Source organism: Stigmatopora nigra, chromosome 15, assembly GCF_051989575.1.
Source record: "Stigmatopora nigra isolate UIUO_SnigA chromosome 15, RoL_Snig_1.1, whole genome shotgun sequence".
NCBI classification, from domain to species: Eukaryota; Metazoa; Chordata; class Actinopteri; order Syngnathiformes; family Syngnathidae; genus Stigmatopora; species Stigmatopora nigra.
In genome coordinates, this window is record NC_135522.1 from 6,444,159 (window position 1) to 6,470,511 (window position 26,353).

Below are 26,353 nucleotides of genomic sequence, written 5' to 3' on the forward strand. Positions count from 1 at the left end.
GGATTCGATCTCCCGAGGTGGCGTCCCTTGCCGTTTGCTAGGCTGAGCCAATTAACCCACGACCTGGCCTCAGTTAACCCTGCACCGTAGTGTCTCATCTTCGGGTGGGGAAAGGTTATTCCCAAACGAAGAAAATAACGACCCGGACTGACCGTGTCATGCCGCCTTTCCCTCTCGGGCAGTACAAGACAAAGCAAAAAGATAGTCTATGCTTGTAATTAAGACGGAATTGAGAACCGCTAACCTGATGTTAATGAACTGAGGCTATTAGACCACTGTCTTTATTTGTGTTATGGACTATAGATGAAGAAATGAATCTAATTTCCATCTTAACATTCTTCTTGAATATTTTATATATAACTATGCTATCTATAGAATTTCATACCATAGACTGGATGACTGGAGAATGACCGTCTGAACCAGAAGAAAACCTTTGGGAGCCATTATAGTTATATTTTGAAGGAGAGCCTGTTTATATTCTGCATGAAAAAAAAAAATCCAATATAAGTAATTTAATATGAACAGGGAGTTGAGGAAGAAATGCATGCTTGAGGGTCCATCAATAAAATAAAGACATGAATATTGTGCTCAAGGTAATTAAAATCAATTAACTTTTGTGGGGAAAACACTGCCTGCCTGCATAAAACAAACACAGGATTGAATTGATAATGATTTCTTATTTGGTAAGAGCATAGTTAAATTCAAGTGCAAGAGGATTTGTCAAAGGAAAATTAAAGTAGAGATGTCTAAATAGAACGTCATGAACAACGTTTTGTAGAGCAGAAGTGCTCAAGGATCAGATTTAATGGACGACGGTGATTATTTGTTCAAGAAACGTGATGCACATGCTAAACAATCTCAGATGAGATTTTGAAACAGTGCCAAGATAAAGAATGCTTGCAACACGCCCACTCATGTCAGGAAAGGTGAATAATATGCGGCTCGTGGTCAAATTAATGTGGAAAATTCATTATGTCACCAGCATGATGCAGCCACGGTTATGTGAATAGTGACTTTGTAAACTTTGGAATCAAATGCTAGACATACTGGAGCTAAGTCTAATTGTAGGGTCAATAATCACACTTCATTTTGTGTGAAAATGTGGATTATTTATCCGAAAACCATCATTTAGGACCAGGAAAAATAATCTAAAAAAGGATGAAACTGATAAAAGACATCAAAGATGGACAAAAGCAATGTCAACAAAATTTGCAGCCATAAAACCCAAGCCGAGGTTTCCCTAAACATGAATGGGTGTCCCACTACATTCATCCAGATTTTAACTTCCCAATGTACTCTTTTCATGTACGAGTTTAAATACCGCTGGTCTTATGGGAGATGCCAGACGCATTTGACAACAGGCGGAGCGCATTGCATTTCTAATGAACGTGAGAAATTGGGTGACCGAGATAAAGAGACACAGAATGAGAGAGAAAAGAGGAGAAGGAGGCGGCCTGAGAAGGAGAGAGAGCGAGCGAGAGAGAGAGAAAGAGAGAGAGATAGAGCAAGAGAGAGGTGTTAAAACGAGTGTCGGCTCCTCTCAAGCTCAGCAACGCTCAGTCCGACCCGGAGGCTGCGTCTCAACTCAACGTCTTTCCCAGTATTCCCAGGGATGCCCAATTTGCAGGAACTTCTTGCCATGGATGATAAAGCCACGGAATTCCCAAGTCAAGGCTAATTGACTGGACTTTGAAACGCAGAAAGAACAAAAGAAAAAGTGGCTTAAAGGAGCCCCGAAAAGGGACATGACGGGACGGCGCGCCGGCCGGGACGGACCCCGTGTCGAAGGATCGTAAAGAGGCAGAAGAAGAGAAGGAGGAGACGGAGGAGGAAGCGGGAGGTGTTTATTTAATAATTAGGAGGAAAGAGTTGTGGCTTTTCAAGCGTGGCAGAACAATGCGTGGTTTCATCATTCTGCTCCTCAACGGAATCGCTTGTTTGGTAAGGAGGACATAGTCACACTATGGGGGGCTTTTAGGGAGGTTCTTATCCTGCACAGTAGCATGCAGCTGTTTAAAAATTGACTAAGAAGTTGATGAACACCATTCGAGGAGAAGTCATTGGGTCAGAATATGGCTCAAAAAGTTTAGTCTAGATACGTTTCACTACATAAAATGTAAAAATAAGTACTCTATTTTGAAACATGTTAATAAAAGTGCATAGTAAGTGCAATGCGTTCAAATCCACATTTTCCCAGTGCTTATGTAGGTTTTCTGTGGGTAAACCGACTTTCTGCTCGCCCTATTCCCAAATAACAGCCATATAAAAAGGTCAAATGTAGACAACAAGAATCTTTGTGACATACGATTGATTGCCTAGCGACCAATCCAGTGTAAACCTCCCTGAGCCTGTCCAACACCCCCATATCACCCTGATAAGAAATGAAAAAAATGTGGCAAAATAGAGGTATGGACAAGCAATTTGGTGATCTCTTGGTCACCTCGCAGATCTGAGATTTGGGATTCAAATCTGGTTTTACTATGTGGACTTGTGCATGTTTGCCCCATGCTTACTTTAGTTTGACCTACTGCACCCCGAGTCATGCGGCCAAAGAACACTGTACTGACTTGTAGTGTTCTACGGTCTGATATTAGTTTACATGTCTCGCTAAGACTGTCTGGAACTAGTTTAACTGTGTTTCAATTTGGGTCAAGGGTCAGAAAGTCATGTCTGTAATTGCCAACTGATAATACAACATATTTCACACTAGAAATGATCAAGATGTACTAGTAGAAAATATATAATATCACTTCATTTGGGGTTGAAAAAATCCCAATAAGAACATCCATGTCTGCAGTTAAGTGGTCAAAAGTATGGATGGGAGTTGTTGACTTTTGTGTTCCTAATTGTCACATTTTTGTCTAGTGTGGCATACTATCAGACCAATTAGTAATTTCTATTAAGAAAAGTGGGGAAAAAAAGATTTCTTAACCTCTGAGTCAGTTGGAACATGAAATATTGGGTATTTGTGATATATTTTCCCCCCAAGAAATGACCCTGGCTATACAATTAAAAAAAACAAGTAAAATGTCCACGACAAAATTTTCTTTCCCCTAAAAAGAACATAAAACAAAATCTTATTTTCTTCATTCTCCGATCATTTACTGCACTTCTTGCGTGAATAAGACAACTTAGAAAACCTAAAGAGTATGCACAAGGTCAAAGTTTTAACATCAATGACCTTCAATTCTTTTACAAAGGGATGAATACGTTTATCTGAAAATTTCAGGCACTTTTACTCATGGTGCTGAATACTCGCAAAATGATCCACCTAGCACTTTTCAGCACCATGGACAGGGAACCATGCACCGTATGTGAACTATAGACACGAATCTCACTCATAGTGACCTGGTTTAAATCCATCACTATAGCACAAAAACAATAACAACAATTGAAGATGCGGGCGACTATGAAGAGGCAATTAACCCAATTTTATAGAGAAATCCAAAATTCTAAAGTCTGAGCTTAGAGGACAGTTTCAGCAAGCAGGGGGCGCTAATGACTCTCACCATCTTCATACACTACAATAGTTCAGTTATACTCCACTTTCATTTTTTTTTTTACATTTTTTTTTCATTTATTTTATGAGTTATCAACCTTGTTGTTCACAGACCATGACAAAAAAAATCAAATTATTCACAAGGTTGCTATCTGTCCAGAACATCAAGTTTCAATTTGGTAGCCAAATGGAGAAAAATCTCAAAAGAGAAATGAAGCGATGTTGTACATTTTCCTTCAAATACTCAAAATATCTGTTTAAAACTTTAATTGTAGACTGTCTGTAAATTCTAGTTAATGACTTCCAAGGACTTTTGTCGGTCTACTCATGAAAGACAGGTCTACCAAAATTTATATTGTGTAATCAAACTGCCTTGGATTTTTCCCAAACTATCCATCAGGTTGCAACACAAACAACTTTTTGAAGTACAATAACAAAATATGTCTGATTTACAGTTGTATAGATGTATCACAATAGAAAAACGTGGAAATATGCATCAAAATCCCCCTTGTGTTTTATATTGAGTTCACCCACTTGCCTTTCATGTGCGCTTGCACAAAAAAAAAGAAAATAAATAAATAAATAAATCCGCCTTTAATGAGAAATCAGCTCTTTAGTCACACGAGGGAAGTTGAAAACATCCTTCTCCTCTTCTTGCTCGGAAGCCCGCGGGCTCAGCTGCCTCATTATGGAAAACCAAGGGGGTGGGAGGGAGGTTTGGGGGGTGCTAAAGGAGATTTTTTTGGAGGGAGGGGCTGTGAACATTCAGGTAATAGTTAAAATGCTGGGGATAATAGGATTATCAGTCTCAAAGCTCTTAAAATTATTTTTTTAACCCCTTTTCCATGCCTGTTAGATGAAAAACACCATCAGCAAGGGATCACGGCTAATTCATTAACTGCATGAAATTAATAAATTACGGACCCATTAATGCATTAAGTGAATTGAGGGAAAAAAAATTGTAATTAACAAGAGGATGATTTAAAATTCAATCTTTTCTGTCGCAACCACATGAAATTCCACCAGAGGGGGAGAGAGAAGAGACCCCAAACTCAGTGGGGATCTTTTGCAAATGGCTGCGAAATACACAGTCACCGGACACTCCATTAGAGACACCTGCACTGAGATTAAAGACAAGAATTCTGCCTTGGAACAAAAACAACATTACCTTTTAACACCATTATAGCGGATGGAACTCGCTATCTATTATTCAATTGTGTTCATCCAAGTGTAGCCTCCACTATTATCCAGAATAAAGCAGTTTTTGGTGCTCACATGTTCGAGAAGGTCCAAAATGTTAGCCAAATCCATACAAAACACTAAAAAAATGATAAATTGCTCAGGGTTTCTTATTCAGAAACAATATTGACTAAGATAAGTGCTCAAAACAACTATAAAATGCTGTTGTATTCATATTTTTTAGCAAGAAAAACAAGTTTGGGAGGTGTGGTGGTACCCATGCATCTATTCTGAAATACTGCATGAATTATTGTGATAGATCTACCAAAATATAAAAAAAAATCTATATAAAATCAATATTGTAATGATTTCTAAACATAACTGCTACCAGTTTTAGTATATTCACTGTATGATGATCTCATTTCTAGTGGGCAAAAGCATCTACGCATTTGAAACTGATTTTGTCAGGCATGAGAAATTTTGACCCTAAACGTAGTAGGCAAGACTATTACTTTTGTGCACTGAATACTAAGTCAGTAAAATCCCCTAAAACGGACTCTTTCTTGATCAAGCGTGTTGACAAAACTAAGTGGGCATTTAATTTAGAAATATAAAGCTAATCAACAGTTTCTGATGAAGGAATTTCACACAGATATTGAAAATGAGATGTATTTTTGTATTTTCTACTTTCCACTCTTAATCAAAGCTGTGGGTTTGAGCACAGTGGGAGTAAGCAGAACACTTTGTACCCCAACCAAAAAAGCAATTAAGTGCGTTAGGCTTGTTTGACTCAAAAGCCAATATTGCAGCTAGAGTTATTTATAATGAAACTATAATTTAAACAAATTATTCATGACTTTAAGGGGAGAAAGCGGAAAAATGTAGTAATATATCCAGCATTTGGTAACATTTGGGGAAACTCTCAGGGAATAGGTTGATGTTTTAAAGTCTTTTCTGCAGCCCGGAAAGTAACTTACACTGAAAAAGGTCATAAAATATAAATAAATAAACAGGTTTGTTAGTTTACAGTATAGAAAAGGATGAGATTTGTGTTCATTTAAGTGTGCCCACTGAGTTATGCACTAAGTCAATTAGAGAGCAACCTGAGAAGAGATCATCATTATTTAAAAATGGAAAATACGTGTTAGCTTAATGAAGGTTGGGAAACAAGCTACATTAAGGTCTAAAATTATTTTGCTTACAGCGGTAAAAGTTATTTCAGTGGGAAGCTTACTATGATAGGAGGAAATATGTGAACCTTGTTCAATTTCATATATTACTATTCACATTTATCCTATTGTAATGTGCAAAAACATCAAGAAGAAGCATTGGAGCATTCTTCTTCACAAAACTGCTGTAAATCAGCAATTTTTCTGGGATATCAGGTGACAAAAGGTCTGTTGACACCATGCCGCAAAATCTCAAACAGGTCACGGCCAGAACTTTGTCTCATCGAATTGTCGAAACACAACCTCCTTAACAGTTTCCTTCAACTGAAAAGAAGGCCTCAACTCAAGTGGGGAGAAACAAAAGTAAGCTTTACACTATTTTTCCATTGATCATGAAAATCTGTCCAGGCTCTGTGGCAGCAAAGCACACCAATACTACTATATTCAATCCACCATCTTTCAAACAATTACATTTTTCCTTGAACACTATGAATGAATGCATATGCCTCCCAAAAGTGCTTTTCACATACATATTCACACATGTACACAGTACTATGCACATCATATGGCGTTATATACAGTAGCTACAGCCTGTATAAAGGTATTTATATTCATATTTTCTTTTGATGCAAATTGGTCACTTAATGTGGACTTAAAAAAAGGGCACTCATACGGGCTTTTTGGAATGCTTAAATTGTCGCCGCTTCATATATCCTCAATTCCCCCGCAGGAATCCCCGAGAGCCTCCTAAAAGTCATCCATCCAACTGAGCTCGGCCATTTTAATTGGAAAGGCTCACTTTGCGGCAGGCTCGATCAGTTCAGAAGATGAGGAGGTTGATCTGTCCCCCGTTTATGGAGCTGACAGCAATCTACTTCCTGTCCAAACATGAGGGGGCAGTAACAGGTCACATGTTACAACTTCAAGACAGGGCCACTGTGGAGCCTTATTATATTCCTTAGGAAATTGCTATTTTAATTTGTATTCCTATGAAGTGAGTCCACATACCCTCAATTTCTCCCTATGGCTCAGAAACATTACACTGTGGTAGATTTTGTGGTAAAATTTCCACCATTGATTCATTATCTTATCCTACTTAGAGTCTTCTTAAACCAAAACCAGCAGATTTGGGCAAAATGGTGAATATGCTCTGAACTGAACTGCCAATTTTGAGTAACCGTTAACAGCCACATTCACACTTATGGACAATGACAAAGATAAAAACCAAAGAAACTTCAGTTCACGTGATGCCAACACACAAAAATGACTTAAATTTTGCAACATTACAACATTTTTTTACTCCCAAAGTTACTTGACTCTCCTAACATTACCCAAAGAGCAGTTTTGTTCTGACACAGACTTATCGTCGACAAAAGCTGAAGCGCGTAAAACCAAAAAACTGCAACAAAATGACTTTTCCGGTTTAAACCTTGCAATAGTTTGATTTTAATCTCCTAATATTATGATTTTTCTCCACAAACATTACAATCTATGACTTCTTGCAATTTCCCGCGGCACATTGGTTCCGAAACAATAATCTAGAGATCCTATTCTATTCTGGTATGGTTAATTTCTACTGTCTTTAATTCTCTTTCAGCCTTATTTCTTTCCCACAAAGAAAAAAACTACCCTTCTTCATTGTCACATCGCACATATTAAATGTCTTTTTTCCCCTAACGCGACAGAAATTGGATGAAAATATGTTGCATTTTAGCTGTAAGCCAGCAGGCAGAGCGTCATTTAAAGTTGTTCATCAGCAGGGGACAAACCCAGGGCCCACTGCCGACTGGTCGATATCTTATCATGGAGAAACGTGATTGACAATTCAACAGCCTTCGCCCAGCCGAGCATACGAAACGAACCAGTCTTTAGAGACCATACAATGGTAGGCGGATAGTTGCGAATGAATAGATGACAAAGTCCCTCTACTCCCTAAAAAAAGAGGTAAATGATTCTTATCAAGAGTCGAATCTTTCTTGAGAAAGTACCTATTTTTTCTCCTACACACAATGACTAGGAATAATCAGTTCTAAGGGCGAAAGCCCTTTTCAGACTTTTAATCGTGTAACTCGGGAGAGCTCCCACGGCGAGCTTATTAGACACGCGGGAGAAAAGCGAATAAAGCGGTTGAGACGACACTTAAGACATCTGAGCTGCGCTGCTCTTTAATTAAAAATTGATGTCGTATTAGAGATGAAGATTTGAGCGAGACGGAGACGACAAGCGAGCGCTGCTTCAACACCCCGCCATCGGAAGCAAGCTTTTTTTCAGCTCTGTCCAGACACATTGGCAGCCTTCATCTGCTTCCCAGGCAGAAATATTAAGAAAACGGCATGGAGCTTTTAATTTCTCACAACATGTTTGCAAGAAAAAAAGAGATTATATTTTCCCCAAGATAATGGGATTTCCTACCATACTAAAAAGCCTCAAAAGAGTTCCTAAACAATGAATTAATTCCTAGGCAATTAAATATTTGATGGAAGTTAACAGTAGCAAGCAAAAAAATCTTGTGAATACAAAAATTCACAAATCTTTATTTAATTTCTAACAAGTTTACATTTTTTTCCCCAGCATAGTTCTTAGATAAAACGTACTTACAAGTTTAAAAACTCACAAAGAGTTTTAATTGAGGTTTTAAAGGGCCACGTGATTGGTCATCTATCATTGCCAATGGGTTATTTTAAAGAAATTAACATTTTATTCATGCAGTATCCAATACTACAGTGTTTAGTATATTATATGTAGTGGTATCAAGGTGAAAATTTGTAACAGCAATTCCAAAGTAGCCATATTTTCTTTATAATTGCACAATTGTTTGAGTTAAAAGGGAAAACAAACCCAAATATGATGTCACGTGGCAAATTGGCACATTACCTTTTCACCAATCACCTGATTGAACCGAATTGATGTTTCAAATCTCACTTAAGCTTTTCCTCTTCTCGCTTGTGCTATTTTATGCCAATCGTGACCCTGCATCACCACGGGAACCAGCGATAAAGTGCTGTCACGGTAACAGGCTGGTAATCGCTAGTCGGAGCCGGGGGAGGGCCAGCAGAGATTACGCTCCCCGTGGAGAGTGGAGGGGCCTAGGGGCGGGCGCTCACTCAGGTTGAATGACTTGCAATTACCGCCGACGACGGAGCCCTCGCCGGCTGTCTTGTGTCTTACGCTGCTAAACTAAACGCATGTGACAAACGGGAAAAATCGCTGCCACCCAACACCGATCACTATGTGGTTTTGGGTAATCTGTGCGGTAGGCTAGACCATTGTGTGTCAATTTTTAGAGTTAGTCAGGAATTAGCCGTTACACAAAGCGATGAATGAGTATAAATTGATAAAAAATGATAGCCGAGCTTAGACAGCGACATATTTGTTGATAGCCAGAACTACAAAATGCTCTTCAAAGAGATGGCGAAAGGTTCAATTAAGATGCGACAACAGAATCATAGATTTTTTTTTTAGATTGACATTCTACAAAAGTCATTTTTGTGATATCATTTGGACTAGCTCATTTCCATTCACATGTACAGAAATACCTCATTTATTGTTTATTTAACTCCCAAAGATAGACAATAGATAGTGAAAAAAAATCTATCTATCATTGCCAATGGGTTAATAGATGTCATTTTGTATTATTATTCTTCTTATACGATTTTTCCACTAAACTTTTCAGAGATAATTGTTGGATCCAAGCCACAATGTAGTGAATACCCAATACTCGATCCATAAAGTGGGGCAGTATTACTGTTTCTTTCTTGTTTTTACCCATCCATGCACAAACAATATCTCCATATTATACTTTAACTCTTACAGGTCACTAATTTCCAAACTTGATTTATTACAATGGCCCAGAAAGTCTGCGGTTTACCAGAAAAAGGCACAAAAAAAAAGTTAGGTTGGCTTCATTTCTGATAAAAGCAAATTCCAGTTTAAGGAAAAATATTGCATTGAAAATCTTATGATAGTAAATGTTAAAGCTTTTTTCAATGGAAATGAGTCTTCTTTCTACTGTTTGCATTCTTAGCTGTCCTTTTCCCCAACAATCCATCCTTTCTCATTTTGCTTACATTGCACAAGTAAAAGTTAGAAAGCGTGCTGCTGATGGTTAAATCTTACACCTCATATACTCCCCCCCTTTCCATGCTTAAATGCAAAGTGGCGACAAAGTTGTAGCCGTGTGCATTCTTTCCGGAAGGATGTAAAGCATAAAAGTAATGCCCGTTGTAATATTCAACAATAAAAAAATGGAGGTGTCACACCACCACCACCACCACAGCGACCTTTTCACGATGATTCAGCGTTCCGCCGGGGATGGCAACTCTTCAAACAAATGCAAATGAAACATAAAAAGACAAAAGCGCAGGGGGAAATTAAAGGAAAATCGCGGGTGTCCTCTTACACAAGTCTTTTATACTTCTTCAGAGATGCGTTTGCACACATGCGAGAAACTACAAAGCAAATTCTGCCACAAGGAATGATGACACTTGTATGGAAGAATTCGAGGAAATGGGAAAACTTTGGCACGCGGCCAAGAGGAAATGCTACAGAATACAACTCTAAGCTATGAAGTCGGCACAAATTGCCTTCAAGCAGGGAAAAGAGGTCATCAAAACCACAGCTTGCATTGGAATCGCTTCAGTGGGAGATTTCAAACCACTCACTTTGAAAAAAAACACGTCAAAGACTGCTGCAAATTCAGAGCAAATCGATGCATACCAGACACCCCTTAGCACCATGACGAAATGCACGACCCACAATGTTAAACATAAAAGTATAATGGATTTACATCTATATAATACACTTGCATAGCTTGTACTATTGCGCATTGATATCAAAATTGGAAAGTTGTTAACTGGCCTGAACATTTTACACTTAAAATACAGTTAAAAAAAGAAAAATGTCATTTGCCTTATTGTTGTATTTGTTCTACTAGGTGGAATAAATTAGGCCTTACATCCAAAAAGTAACCTAAAAAGACAAATGAAATAATATATCGATACTGTTAGGGTTAAGGATCTTATTTTTGGTTAAAGGGCATTTTATTTTGGATATGGGGGCAGAAATTATAGAAGCATTTTTGATTATCTTTTGTCTTTGGGAGTGGGTTTTTATTACTTGTTGGGAGTTATCATGTGACCACAGTCAACATTTTTATGGTTTAAAACAAAGTAAAATGTGGACTTACCTTATTTTTTGATCGAATGGTCATTTGCTTGCATATTGGGGCAGAAATTACACAAGTGTGGGGGTGGGTTTTAGTTACTTGCAGATATTTGGTGGTTGGGAGTTATATTGTGACCACAGTCAATCAAACACGTACATTTTTTTTACAGTTTAAGACAAAGTAAACTTTGGACTTACCTTTCCCCATGATTAGCTTCATTTAATGATGAATCCTCCGTAGCAATGGATTTAAGGAGTGCGATGACAATGAAGGTGACTATCTACGAGTTAAAAAAAGAAAAAGTAAACATTAGTTGAAAGTCATTTTTCATACCAGTTTATCCACAAAAAAAGTCCCATATTTTACATTAAAAATGGTAATTCACAAGAGGAATTATTAGTTTACCATCCACTAGAGTTGTGCACCTCAAGTTTTGACTCAAACAAGAACCAAAAACTTCTGAATAAGAATAATTGTTGAATTAGATGAATGTTTTAGTATTTCATTATTGTTGTTGGAAACATCGGAGGGGTGCTGGAGCCTATCCCAGCTCACTAAGGGCCTGAATTGGTGACCAGCCAATCGCAGGGCACGATAAGACTACCAAACCATGCACACTCACAACATGCTAAGCACTCCATCACCATTTGGCCTCTTATAAGTGAAGGTACCATGATTTTATGGGGTAGCCGAGCCTTTTGATTGACAACTCTAATATAGTAGTAATAAGCAGAGAGGCCTGTCTGACCGCCTCGCCTCACAGAAATCGAGATTACAGACGGGGAATGAAAAAAAAGAAAGAAATAGCAGGAATCTTCTCATCTATGACCAAAGGGCAAAACGGCGGGAATTCCTCGTTGTTATGAGAGGAAATCCCGAGTTTTTTTGGCAGGACAGAAAATCGATAGCAGTCGCGTCGTAACAAATCCGGCCGGCAGAATGAAAACGAGTCTGAGTTAATCATCCCCGAGGAAGCTGCTGCTGTCAGGACAGTAGATGGAAGGGGTGCGTAGACGGAGACGCATGCATAATGCATTGCGGCATCAACGTCTCTGTGGGTAGACACACACACACACACCCACACACACACACACACCCACACCCACACACACACACACACACACACACACACACACACACACACACACACACACACACACACACATACTACACACACCTTATATTTGCATCGGTTATCATCTAAGTGAGGAATCACAAAATGAGTAAAAGTGTGCTTCCCCCTCCCATAGGACATCATCATTATGACTGGTGGCGCATTAGATGCAAAATACCAGCTAATCCAGGGTTGTGTAAAGTGGGGTCCCCGGGCTACATATGGTACAATGATATGAATGATTTGAGGTCCTTTTCACTTTTTTCCTAATATTAATTTTTCATTTTAACACAAATTTAGCTTATTTAAAATTTGTTAGTTGCTTTAACAAAACAACAACAATAACATAAAAGCACAATTTCATGTACTGATGTGCTTTGAGATAAGAGTTGAAATATTTCCTTGACAACTGAAAAAGCTCTCAAATCATACTATTTCTCATATACCTAATAAATGGAAATGATATTAACATATAATCAATAATATTTATTATACTAAAATCATTGTTAAATAAATAAATTGGAAAAAACAAGTAGACGCATGGATACAATGATTTGCACGTTTGCCCCAAATTTGCAGAGTCTATTAATGAAATTATTTTACATATATATCTATATATTTTAGAATCATGATTTGTTTCACAGCCCACTCCTTTTCTACCCACATACCTGTATCCACATAATAAATAACCGACTTGCATTTGCATGGCCCATCATTTAAACGAGATGTGAATCCCACTCCCTGAGGAAGGTGTCATCACGGCCACTCTCGACACTAACTACCTGCTCGTCTAGATCATTACGGCAGAATAATCCACCGTTACTCTGCTGGGGCGAACACTGGTTCAAAAAGCCACCGCTGAGCACAGAGTGGACGTCTCATCTCTTGGCCGCCACTTTTTCTCTTTTAATTAGAAGACTGCATGTGCTAATTGGACATGAAGTCTTTATTCTTTTGTATGTAACCCCCATGTGCACTCAGCCGTCTTCCAACACTTTGATGCTCCAAACCCAAATATTTTCAGGCGATAAATGGCTTCCCCTGTGCAGCTGATGAAGCTGCAAGTTTGTTCTTTTAAGATTTTAGTTGAAGGAATTAATGACGATCTTTGATTGACCCCCCATAGATGGCAAGTGTGTTTAGTTAAGGGTGTACTGAAGTTACCTTTGCATTTTTATACTAGCAAGATCGAGTCACTTGTAAATTTGGGTCCGCAAATCAGAATCTGAATTTATTTAAATATACAGAATAATTCATTCCTATTGCGAGTAATTTACTTTTTTTGTGAATGACCCGTATTGAATTAAATCCATTCATAGCCAATGTATACATTTTTCTTTTTACAGTACAAAATATGCACCTTCCAGGCGTCTAACAATGATACGAGTAGGGCTGTAAAAGGCTGTTATATTTTACTCCATTTACGAAAAAAAGCAATGTGACAGTATTAACTCCAATTACAAAATAGTACCTTTTTTTTTGGTGGACCATGCGCTATGATTTATTCTGTTGGCAAAACAACTTAGACCAAAAATGAAGTGACACTATTCAATGAGTTAGAACATCATTCACTCTGATTGAATTGAGATTAACTCAAATGATCAGTTACGTTTCATCTGATGTTATAATTCATTCAATCATCTCACAGGCTTTGGGCTGCTTTTATCACACATATAATATATGTTTAATTTTCCAAGCTTATTATACTTCACTTCCATAAAAGGCAGTCTTACATTTTCTGAGTATAGGGTGAACGTAATCCAAGTTTTCCACATGAAAGTTCTGTTCAAACACAATGACCAGGCAACAAAACTGAACTGAAAGGCTAACTCGTAATTCCTGCCGGCAACAAAGAGCTCCACTGAAGACGTGATAGGGCATCAACACTTTGTAACGGCCTCCTTAAATCGGTCGTATTCTGACCACTGCAACATACAGAATAGGAAAAAAAACACCCAAGAAACTGAAAGATCAATTTCACGAGTATTTTATAGCGGTGCCTATGATGAAGATTTGTAATTGCGTCTGCAGATCGGGCTCATTGGCGTGTGAGAAGCACCTTTGGAGAGCGTTTCTTAATAGCACAGCTTTATTGTTTAACAGGATTATAGCCCACCCTGGCATATACTATATCGAGCGGGCAGCCAAAGACCGCAAGGCTAACGGACCTTGAATTTTGGATTTTGTGTCTGAATCAATTGTGGGATCCCTTGAGGCATCTCCAGCATTCCGTTGCTGGATTACTTTGGGACTAACTCACACCACAGATTTTTTTAATTCTTGGGCAGTCAAGCTAAACCATAGAATGTAATACCTGCCGAGTTTGTAACATTTATACACGCTATACTGTATCGCATTGATCAAATGTCATGGATACCATCACAGGTGGTGTGAACGGTAAATTAAATATTGATTAAACCTTTCATTTGTTTTCGTGGCACGTTCCTTACTCCTTGCTAATGAACGGAGAAAGGAGTAAGGCACAGATTGTCATATTTTGAGTATTGTGTTGTTCGAATGGTGTCGCACTCAAGGGAACAAGGTTGGTAGACCCAAGAGTAGGGATGCAGGAAATGGAAGGGAGCATTTAGGGGGCTTTAGAAAAATAATTTATGTATACACAAAAGGGCAAAGGCAGAGATGGATTTTTCACAGGTTTTAGCCAAGCAAGAGAAATAATTTCAGTTTTTTTTTTAACTGAACTACTGATTTTAACTGATTCTCCCTCTATTTTCTTGGTTCCAGGTTTCCCTGAGTCAGGAGGTGGACTCATCGAACCCGAGGAGCTCCTCGGGAGACTCGTCCAAGACTGTGGGTCTCCTGAGCGGTCAGGCAACCCTCTCGCCACTGAGTCGCTGGATGCTTCACGGCAGAGGTCGGGCCGCCAACGCCACCTCGCTGGAGCTGCCCTATCGCACGCCAGCTGCTTTCTCCAAGCAAGAATTCTCCAAGCAGGAGTTCTGGGAGATGCTGGGCAGCGACCTCCTCAAACCAGATGCCTCGGGTTCTCGGGTCAAACGGCGGCCCATCGTCAAGACGGGCAAGTTTAAAAAGATGTTCGGCTGGGGAGATTTCTACTCTAACATCAAGACCGTACGGCTGAATCTGCTCATCACCGGCAAGATCGTGGATCACGGCAACGGCACGTTCAGCGTCTACTTCCGCCACAACTCCACGGGGCAGGGTAACATCTCAGTGAGCCTGGTTCCACCGGTCAAGGCGGTGGAGTTCGACCTGGAGCGCCAGAGTGTGGTCTACCCTAAGGACTCCAAGATTTTCAACTGCCGCGTGGACTACGAGAAGGTGGACCGCAGCAAACGCACCTCGCTGTGCAACTACGACCCATCCAAGACCTGTTTCCAGGAGCAGATCCAGAGCCACGTCTCCTGGATTTGCTCCAAGCCTTTTAAAGTCATCTGCATCTACATTTCCTTTTACAGCACAGACTATCGCCTGGTACAAAAGGTCTGCCCGGACTACAACTACCACAATGAGATGCCCTATTTACCATCAGGCTAAGGGGACATGTCCAGGTTTGGAGGGCGTGGAGAGGGGAACAGGATCACGTATTGTTTTGCCACTGTGTAGCCTGACTGGAGTAAAAGATATATGCAAAACTCAAACAATATACATATGCACATTTAGTTGCAGTCGGGACAAGGCATTCACAATGCGGTACAGAACGTCAGCGTCAACAAACAAGTTCTTACCTCAAACCGAGTCAATCTTCATTAAGTCCGGTCACTGTCCTTCACACAATGTCCCTCACATGTAGAGTCTGGCTTTTACCTACTACCCCTCTCACAAACAGGAATATTTTAGCCTGTGCCTTTCCCAAACAAGCAAAACATTTGATGCTTGTATCAAGTCTGCATTAAGTCTAAACTTACTGCCCAAGTCCTAGTTTTCCGATATCACCTTTAACACCGCCGTCCTCTTGCCTAAAACATTACCACTTCAATTTCCAAACCGTTTAAATATATAGTACCATGTGTCAAAAAATGACACATTGTAATGACCACAAAACTATTTGAGCATTTATACTTTACTGCAGTTGAATGTAAAACACCAACATGCCGGTTGTGGTAACACATCAGATAGGAAACCGCAATGTTAACAAAGCTGCCCAATCTAAAGAATCAAAATATTGTCAATGATTTTAAATAGACTTCCAGAATCATGGAAAGTAGAGCCTGCCTTCCAAATGCAGGACTATGTGGGCGTGCCCATTAAAGTAGGCCTCTAGTTGTCCATCACGTACATGCCTTTGCCCTCCCCAGCTCCTTTGGGAGCAATGCTCAGCCCACTGGCTGAGAGGCAGTCTCTGGCAAAAGCTACCTTTGCTGGAATTCAGCGAGCCGTTGGCAGAACATTAAGCCAACTTCAGAGCATTCCCAGGTGTGGATTCACACAACACCGCTCGCCAGCTCTCCCTACGTGTTACTACACAAAGCCCAAGTGATACAAAACATAAACAACAAGGAGAAGCTGGAAATTGAGAAGGAAATATACCATCAAAAACACATGGAGATGGGAGAAGAAAATACACTGATAAGGGCAGATTTGAACCCACGACCTCTAAACTGTGAGGCTGGGGTGCTAGGGACTCTGACACTGTGCCATCTAATACAGTTTTATATTTTCTATTGACTTGACCACATATTATTTAATGATTTCATGAATAAATGATATATTAAAGTATAAGAATATAAGTGTAACCCACTTCCTGAACGTAGTTGGTTGGGATAGGCAATTAAGGGTATGGAAGATGATGGAAAAAGTTTTTCTAAAATAAATGTAAATTATTTTCTTCATTTTTTTAACTTAAAGTGTAAATGAAAAGGTATAGGCAGCCCCCAAAAACCCACACTTAATTAAACTAGAATGTAAAAGAATGCTTCTCTTTGGTTTGTTCGTCTGTGTGTGCGGGTGAGAAAAAAATTACATTTTGTTGCCGTCAAGATTCCTGATTTCACGCCTTGATAACTTTGACTGTTACCAGCGAGATTGCTCTCTCTCTCTTTCCGCAAACACACTGGCTCACGACGCTCACCCCGTTATCGGACAGAAAATGAAAATATTATCATAATAATTGCGTATAATTTAATCTCCTTTAGAACTAATTAAGCTTTCACCCAGGGGCCCGAACATATTCCTTGATGGCTGGCAGGACGTTAACAGCCGGAATGCTTTAGCTCCAAGTTCAGCTGTGAGTTAAATGCTCTCATTAAGATAAATGGCCGTTGGCTGGCGTGTCTCATAAACAATGATGGAGGGCAACGTACAACGATGAATTAACACGGACCCTCAGCTGCATTGGACAATTTACCATCTGCTATCCTTTAAGGTTTTAATTTGAACGTTACAAAAGGAACATCTTTTACAGTGTAGTATTGTACAACTTTCTCCATTCATTAATCAAGACCAAACTCAAAAACGAAACCATTTAAATTCCTCACTTTTACCTGAAAATTAAACTCCAACCACAAAACATTGCTTTCTTTGTTAGCCCAACTTTCAAGACGATTACAAACTTGTTTGCTTTGCGGTTTGGGGGAAGAATCTGCGCCCCGAAAAATAAAAAAAATCTGACATTGGGGCAAAGTATGCCGCACCGGCCGAGCAAGAATCTAATAAATGATGGTGTACATCTGCTGAATGGAGCAATTTTTTAGATAGTCCTTTTTTTGCAGAGGCTTCCCCCTCGACAAATACCTTGCTGGCAATGTGCAATGTGCAATAAACCAGTTTTGGAGTTAGGTGTGTTTTACTCAAATTAACTCAATCATTCATTTGCAATCTCATTCTTAATAAGAATTGAATGAATGTTAACAGAGGCTTGGAGGTTGGGTTCAGGCTAAAGATTAGGCTTAAGGAAGATTAAGGTGGGAAATATCAGGAATGGCTCAGTAAAAGGTACGAATTAGGAGAGGGTTGAGTCTCTGAATTCACATCAACGTGCCACCAAACAAAAATCCACTGCAGAATTCAACACCTACCAGACTAAAGATAGCCCAATCACAAGCCGTGTGAAAAGCCAAAAGCTCCAAAGCTCCAAGGAACAGCATACACTCATGTCCCCCACACACACAATTTTGCCTCCATTTCCCCCATCTATCCGTTAACACGTTCCTCAGCCATGTTAACCTCACTGTGCCTCCCTTTACCTGGCTGTGAACCCCCTTACTCTTGCCCCACAAAGCTATCCGGCACCCCCGTTATCACGGCAGTCAAGCCAGATAATACCCTGCTGAGTTTAGCAGTAAGAGCTCATGCTTTTTCACCTTTGCTCCAATCCATCCCATCATGAAAGTACAACCATCTTGTCCTGTGTTCAAAGTATTTTCGGTAAAACTGGATTATGTTGGATATGGAACGTACGTAGGCCCCTGCAGCCACACAATTCCAAGCCCTGACAAAGAAGGCGGCATTGCACTTAGACATACTGGGGAATGGTGGGTGGTGGGTGGTAGCCTATGCTATAGTTGGGCCTCGTAGCTACCCGCTTGGATAAGCAGCAATAGCAACAACCCCCCAAGACTTCTGGTAATGGGACTAAGAGACACCAGGAGTAACCCCCACACTTGGCGGATCTACTTGGCCTTAGAGACTGCAACACCTCAGCAAAGGACAGCGACAAAAAAACAACTATAAACAAATAAGTATAAATATAAATATATATATACTATAAAGACTCAGATCTTAATAAAGTGGTATTTAAATGTGGCATTTTTTCATTTTGTTTGTCACGTGGATGATCAATTATACAGGGATGACTGTGCTTATTTTTTTTTAAACATTCACATTAAAATTCGGAAAATTTCTGTCACTGCTGGTGTAGTTGTTGTCTTTATTCACTTGAGTTCTACAAAAGGCATTCTGGGTTTAGTTGCCCCTCGGGGAAAATGTGAACAGTCAAATTAGTCTTTGGCTTTATCTTCCTTTCTTGTTACATCACCCACAAAGAGGAAAAAAGAAGGCTCAATACCAAAATGTACTTTTAGCTATTTTATTTTATTGTTCATCCTTTTACGGCCATTGGTGGTTGTGAGCATTTCTACCAACAAGGCCCAGGATACTCTCTCTTGCTTGAAGCTATTTTTCCCAACACTTTATGGCCACTGTACTTAAACTTTTTACCCTCTCAGGCATGGACGGTAAACCCACTTTAATTTGGAGCCAATATTGTGTCAGGGGGCTATTATCCCCTTGAAAGTGACACACAAAGTACATTTAAAGAGCTCATGTTATGTTTAAACTATTTTTACATAGTCATCCTTATGTACTTTTTGCTTATTTAATAAAAAATATTTGCAATGAACTATTGTTCAGCTCATTCAAAGTAAAATTGACTATTTTTAAATAGCTGTAAAACTAAAAGACAGTTTTATATCTTCATTCGAGTTAATAAAAATGGCAAAAACAGTCTAAAGTTAGTGTTAGTTTGAGACAGTTTTGAGCTTTTTTCCCTTTTTTCTAGTTTATTCAGTTTTTTTTTTATGTTACCCTTAAACCAATCAAACTGGAGACATTTTTACCATGCCCAGAATAAATGGTGCAAATGGGAAGTGTTTGCTTTCTCCATATGTTCCCTGTAAATACTTGGCAAACAGTCCACAGTGCTTGTCAGCTGGTAGAAGCTTCAGCTCTACAGAATGGAATAATGGCGGGATCAAGTACTAAAACCCATTACTACACTGGTGATTATCTGTTTGGAATTCTAAAAAAAATTCCCCTTTCTTCACATAAAGATGCCGGGCATCTTGAGCACTAAATGGAATATGTCAATTAAATAATATATGTATCTACGTTAACTTAAGAGTCAAAAAGTCTGAAAACATATTGAAATCAATGTAGGGAACTATGTAGAATTTCAGCATTTTCTTTTACATAAATAAACATAAATCCAATGTGATGAGTTTAGCTATTGGTTGTGATTTTCTTGCCTTTTTCTGTCACTGTAATTTTTTCCTTTCCTAGTTGCATTAGTGTAAATAGAGTATATACATATTTTTTGCCCAATTCCAATCACTTCAACAAATAAAGTGGGACTACTTCACATTGGGGTTTACAGTCTCTCAGGCTAAAACTAAAAAGAATAATGATGAATAAATGAATGAAGCATAAAGTCATAAACATAACTTTGTAACCCAAGACAAGTAGCCTTAACCCTGCAATACTAAGAACAAACAGAAGACTGAAAACAACTACTATGGCAAGTAAATTAATTGCTGTCCATCTTAAAACAGACCATCCTATTTAAAAAAAACTCCAAATAAATGTTGCGAAAAACAGCTTTGCTCTTTCTACTTTATATGAGAGGAGTGGAACCCTAGAAAAAGCTCTACAAATCCAACCTTCTGATTTTTATTTGAGGATACTTAATTGCTACTTTTGCAGCGTTTAAGGCCACAGGCACACCATCTTCCTTATCGCTCACTACACCCGACCGATTATTTTTCAACTGACTGCGCTCCGGCTTGCCATCACTCTTTCCAAAATGCCCTTTGGTTGCCGAATGAGAGAAGAGAGACGCTTTAAAAAGCCTTGGAATTGGCTATGCTCCTCTCCAATTAGACGACCGCCCTGCATCTTTTTGCTCCCCTTTCATCATGAGGTTATTCCCAGATGGGCTTCCTGTCCAGAAACAAGAGAATGAGCAGTGGGGGAATAGATTGGGACCGTCGTTACCAGCCACGCCTTAATCGATCTTGTTTAAAGCCGAGCTGAACTCCTGTCTGAGATTTAATTAAGAAGTAAATTGAATTCAATTTCAGTTGGGCCACGAAACGCTGGGGAGGCTGAAAGAAGAAAAGAAGAGAAACTGCAACTGTATTAAAGAGGGACTTTTTTTTTTGTAACTGAGAGCCATATTCAGTTTGTCACATCACATAAGTGTCTTTCCTTCTCCATGTAGCCCTTCAGGCGTTGCAACGTTTAAGCAATGTAAAATTAGCTACATTAAAAAATAAAAAAACACATTTTCCTCCTCCTTGTCTTTGGTTGTTCGCTTACGTAGGAACCGTGTAAAGAGGGAATTCTAAATTGAGACTGATATTCGTCTGGCTAACGAGTGGACAAATGATACAAAAGGAGAGAGGACGAGTGGGAGAAGACAGAAGGGACGGCGCTGACTCATTGTTCGCTCCGTTGATCTCCTGAATAACAAGATGCTGCTCCTGCTACGTCATTCCCATGACAATTATTATGTTTTTAATCTATTTCTGTAAATTTTACGGACTCGGTCTCCCGCATTTTTAATATCAAGAGGGTGCAATAGGTTGCCCCGCGTCTGTATACTTCATTAGTCTGCCTTTTCTGAGGCTTGGATAACTTATTATTGCATGAAAGCAACTCCAGGATAGTTTTTTTTTCATTTGATGGAATTAAAGAAAAACTGGAGGGCATCAAAGCATATTGGATTGACAAAAATGGTGCATACATAGCAGCTCATCACAAAAAGATCTGAAAAAGGGCTACACTGGTCAGAGGCATATTCATTTAACTTTGAAAATACAGCAAAAGCAATGAGAAATCATTTGTCCAAAATGACTGACTTTCTGTCCAATTCCAAGATGAGGTCCTAAAGACATTTTCTGTTTTAAGAGACACGTTTCAATGGAGATGATATTGGTGATATTGGTACAGGGGTCATTTTTTCCAGGCTTCCATGGAGGTAATTTGAAAATTAGACTTGTTTTAATAATACACATTACTATTGAATGTTGGTAAAGCAGGTGTCGGCCTAATTTTTTCTCTTATTAAGAGAGTTACCAAATTATTTTGAAGGCAGGAGTCTTTTTATACTTGTTCACAGCTGCCAAATACTAAAAGTCTTCCATAGTTTACTACGCCAGTCTTTTACCAAACTACAAAATGTGCATTTTGTATCAAAACTATGAAAAAATGCCAGCTAAAGCTCAGCGAATTAGGCCGTTTACCAGCTCCCGCTGATAAATGACTTTACCAAGTATGATGAATGTTAGATTTGATCAGGACACCAACCAATAATCCAGGAAAAAAAAAACATTCCAAACTCCAACCCGTCTTAAACATTTCACACATCAACATGTTTCCCTTAAGGTCTATATTCAAACCAATATAAAAAGCTCATTTTCAATTTCTAAAACAATCCCACCAAAGTCAATCAGACAATCTCCTTCCACCTCATGTTGGACACCCATTGGTTGTGGCAGCACAGAAAGTGCTGATCGGCTTTTTCGTACCCGGGTATACAACGCCCACCGAGATGCAATTTATTATTATAGCTCAAACTCATCTCCACTGCTGTGGTATTCTAATGCACTTCTTTGATATTCTTGCATTGAGAGGCTTAAAGTCATCTTATTTACTATGGGTCAAAATGTTTATATGCAAATGTACCACTGAAGCGTATGAAATATATATTCAGACTCAGAAAAAAAAGAGGCAGTGATATGAAATGTTTGACTGGCTCAGAATCCTAATTTTGGTCTTTAAAGACAGTTCAAGATCATCTTGCATTTACCTGATTGTGACTGAAACACACAACTAATGGAAATCATGCAGAATATTTTAACAAAGCCTATTTATTCAACAACGTTAAGGAGACTATTTGTCAAATTATTAAGATTGTAAGATTGATTGATGAAATAATACTGTGTTGTTTGGATTACAAGTTGCAACAGTCAAATTATCCACAAAGAAGAGGAAAAAAGTATAAACAAATTGCACTGGAGTATGTCGTATTTTAAGAAGGGCAATTTTCTATTTGATTAGAAATCACGAACAAGCATACTTCAAAGTTTAAAAGTGTTGAATTGAGAATAACAGAATAAAAAGGCACCTGTTAACATCACAATTCAAGTTTTTTTGAATATCTAGCCTACCTAATAAAAATAAAGAGGCTGATTTCAGGGGATAGCGAGAAAGAAAAATCATGAGTACTAGTCACAGGCTCGGGCAAACTATAAAATATAGTATAGTTCGGAAAATACAGTAATATAAACCTCACTTATACTGTTTAGTTTCTGTTGATTGCCAATGCCTTAAAGGGCAAAGTCAGATAAAATCCTGTGATGAAAGAGAAATGGGACAGCGCCAAGAACAAAAGGCCGCCATGTTCCCTCCATTTTGAGAACTCCTGGGTGAACCCCAGGGGAGGGCCAATGCTCGCCACCTCAGCGATATGAGACGCCCTTCGTGAAGCGTTGTCCATCACAATCATCTGATAGATTCTGTGCACCCACTAAAACCTCCAGTTTTGCCCACAAATTCTCGCAGGATTCCTCGCGTCAGTGCTTCGCCTCCCTCAGGATCGCAAAAGGGAATGCGACTTGCACACCAATTTTCTGCAAAAACTCATCTTAGCATGGATACTTTTTGTATTGTTTTTTGGGGAAGTGAAATTGGAAAACATAAAGATTAGAGTAATTATGACCAAAATGTCATTAAGTGTAACTATTTTCATGTTTTAAGTCTATTGTTCAAAGTGGTTGTGATTGACACATATTCTAATAGACAAATAGCCCAAAAAAAGTAATGTGATGTAGTGCAATACCTAGGAAACCCCAAAACAAAAACCTATCTTACTTACTAACTACCAAAACGGGTGAAAACAATACCTTTCAGCTTTGCTCTCTCAAGCTTGGCAGGAGTAATAAGTTACAGGGCCAAATTACAGCTGAAAAATTCCATTAAACGAGCACAAAGAACAGTAGTCCCTCCTCTGTCGGAAGCCTTTTGTTTTACCGTCATTACCAGAGCATCCAAACTTGTGCCGACTCAGCTCCGCACAAACGTATTAGTCTTCATTTGCTCCCTCGCTTCCTTGTCAAAATCCATTGTTTGTTTCCTCTCTGCTGGAGAGCGGCAAACAAGGACAACTTGGCGAGGTAAAGGATCTTTGACTGCTAATTTTTCAATAAAAGATGTTGAGCCTAATGGTTGGCAAAGGCACCTGAGACTTAAATCCTGCTGGGAAAATCCTCATAACTGGCTGGCGGGCTATACGAGTCAGACAAAATTTGCATAATTCAACTTTTTATTTATCCGTTTAATGTGCGTGTGCTTAAAATTTGGCATGGAAATAGCCAAAATCAAGCTATAATGCTTAAAAGCTTTGTGAGCTAGACTTCATGATGCTAGTTATCATTATTATATCATTTTATCTTTAATGAAATGGCCATTCTCAAGCTATTTTTTTTTGGTTTTGTTGTTTTTGCCGTTCTTATTTTAAGATTTTCTGTGGTTTAACTTGCTTACCAGGCTATATGTTGATATAGGATTTGGAGCTTAGTCCACCTAAATTGCTCAAATGTGTTTAATGGTCAAAATAACCATGCATTCAAAACTGCGGAATTAGTGTCTTTATAAATTAGTCTGCTCGTGATCATCATGGCTGCCAAATTAATGTTTCTGATTGAATCTGTCTTGCACTACCAAATAAGTTGCAATTCTGAAACTATGGCATCAAGTTTATACCACAACTAATCATTTTTTGGCGCAAAACTTGTCTTATAGTATACAAAATTAGGGAATTGTTTATGAAGGATTCCTGGAATTGATCAAAATGGCCCTAATCTAGACAATTCAAACCAAAGAGTAAATCTTCTGGGTTTACTTTTGTTTGACTTAGTCATTTTTGCAAATGTAATCATGACACCCATGTCTACCAGATTTTGTATCATTAGGGGTTACTGGTTTCAAAGATTGAATTAAAAAGCAAAAAATAGGAGCAAGTCAGCTATAAAGATTAACATGTGCTCTTTTAGTTTGTATTAATGTACCCTATCGTGATTTTCTTTAATGCAGCTGCCCGTGTTAAAATCTACTGTCATTGAAAGGTCATGGTAAAGTGCGCTTAGGCAATTACCTTCCCTGCAGTCATTGCTCTGCCCAGCAGCGCTTTTTTTTTGTCTTTTTACTGAGCTGTAAAGTGGCACAAAGGCCAGCCTTCATTTCATTTTGACATGAAAAGAAAGTCTTTACAGGCATTATACGGAACTTGATTGAAGATCAGAAGAAAGACACCTTTTGTTTCTTCGTAAAGTACTGTACTAAGGAGATAATTTACACATTAGGGAACATATTGTTACGAGACAGATCTTTTTTTGATCTTTAAAACATTTCGGCAATACATATTGAGGCATATTGAAAATGTTTTGTAATAGATTTGCAATACCGAATAATACATTCATTTTGTGGTATTTTACATCATAGTTAATAGGGTAAATGTGAACCCATTTTAACTTGGCAACTCTATTTCAATATGCATTAGAAAAAATCCAGAACAATCATAAAATGACTATCTCAAAAGGACCTACAAAACTCTAAAAATGCTTTAAAAAGCATCCCTACAATCTGACTTCAAACAACTTAACAAATGACACAGACAAAACAAACTGAGTCTCGGTCAATCATTAGCAAAACCTCTTTAAAATTCAAATAAGACACCCAATATATATGGGTGGTGAAATGAAGCTGTCAGGAAATCATTACACCGATGCGGAATTGCCACCATTCGGTTTTGGAGTCCTATAATGCATTGTGTACCATCACCCTAATAATTCCAATGCAGTGTGATTGCTTGTTGTGTTATGCCTTTCAATTATGCCATTGAGGGTTGTGGGCCACGGGGAAGCTACCAGCATTACAATGACAAACACCACAATACACCCAGTCACAGTGATGGGCTGCCAGTTGTCTCATCCATGTTTTCAATTTCGGTTCTAGCTTTGAAGACTTGTTGTTGGCGGGGTATCAGTTTGAGCATCAAACAAGTCAGGCTATTGAAAGAAAGACTGGGGTCAAGGGTCAGTTAAAACGTCAAGCCACACCTTTCGATCCATTTTCCACATTCCGCCATTGTTCTTGACTCCACTTAACCGTCCCACCTTGGGAGGAAATTGAGTTATTCTAAGGCCTCGCTTTAAAAGCCTACCTCACAAAACACTGCAAGCGAAGGGAGTGGGCTTATTGATGGTGGCTCTTTTAGCATTTGTCTCCCGCACGCAGGTTCCAGTAGGACATAAATCCGGCTAATCTCTTCCCTACATCTGTACAAGCCATCCGGAGCGGGACGTTATCCAGGGTCAGGGCCAAAAGGGGCCCGTCAAGCTCGCTTTAAGAAAACGACAAGTCATTCTTGGAAGCTGACGTACGATCGCAATGTTTGCTGGCGGTCAAAAAGGTTGCAAAAGCTCCTTTAAAAAGGGACTTACTTTACAGAAATTGTGCTGAAGTAGTGC

General features: G+C 38.9%; 1 protein-coding gene and 1 long non-coding RNA gene across 2 annotated transcripts in view; one reads left to right on the forward strand and one right to left on the reverse strand.

Moving 5' to 3' along the window:
* The window catches only part of LOC144208525 (uncharacterized), a 121,337-nt gene that overhangs the window by 39,137 nt on the left and 55,847 nt on the right, over positions 1-26,353 (reverse strand). Inside the window, exon 3 of the long non-coding RNA XR_013328890.1 lies at positions 11,209-11,291. This is a non-coding gene — a long non-coding RNA (uncharacterized LOC144208525). The remainder of the gene's footprint in view (positions 1-11,208; positions 11,292-26,353) is intronic.
* LOC144208524 (neurexophilin-1) lies at positions 1,555-18,954 on the forward strand. Its single transcript, XM_077734424.1, has 2 exons — positions 1,555-1,941; positions 14,871-18,954. Exons 1-2 carry the CDS (start codon positions 1,897-1,899, stop codon positions 15,642-15,644), a joined length of 819 nt encoding a protein of 272 aa, XP_077590550.1. The 5' UTR covers positions 1,555-1,896; the 3' UTR covers positions 15,645-18,954.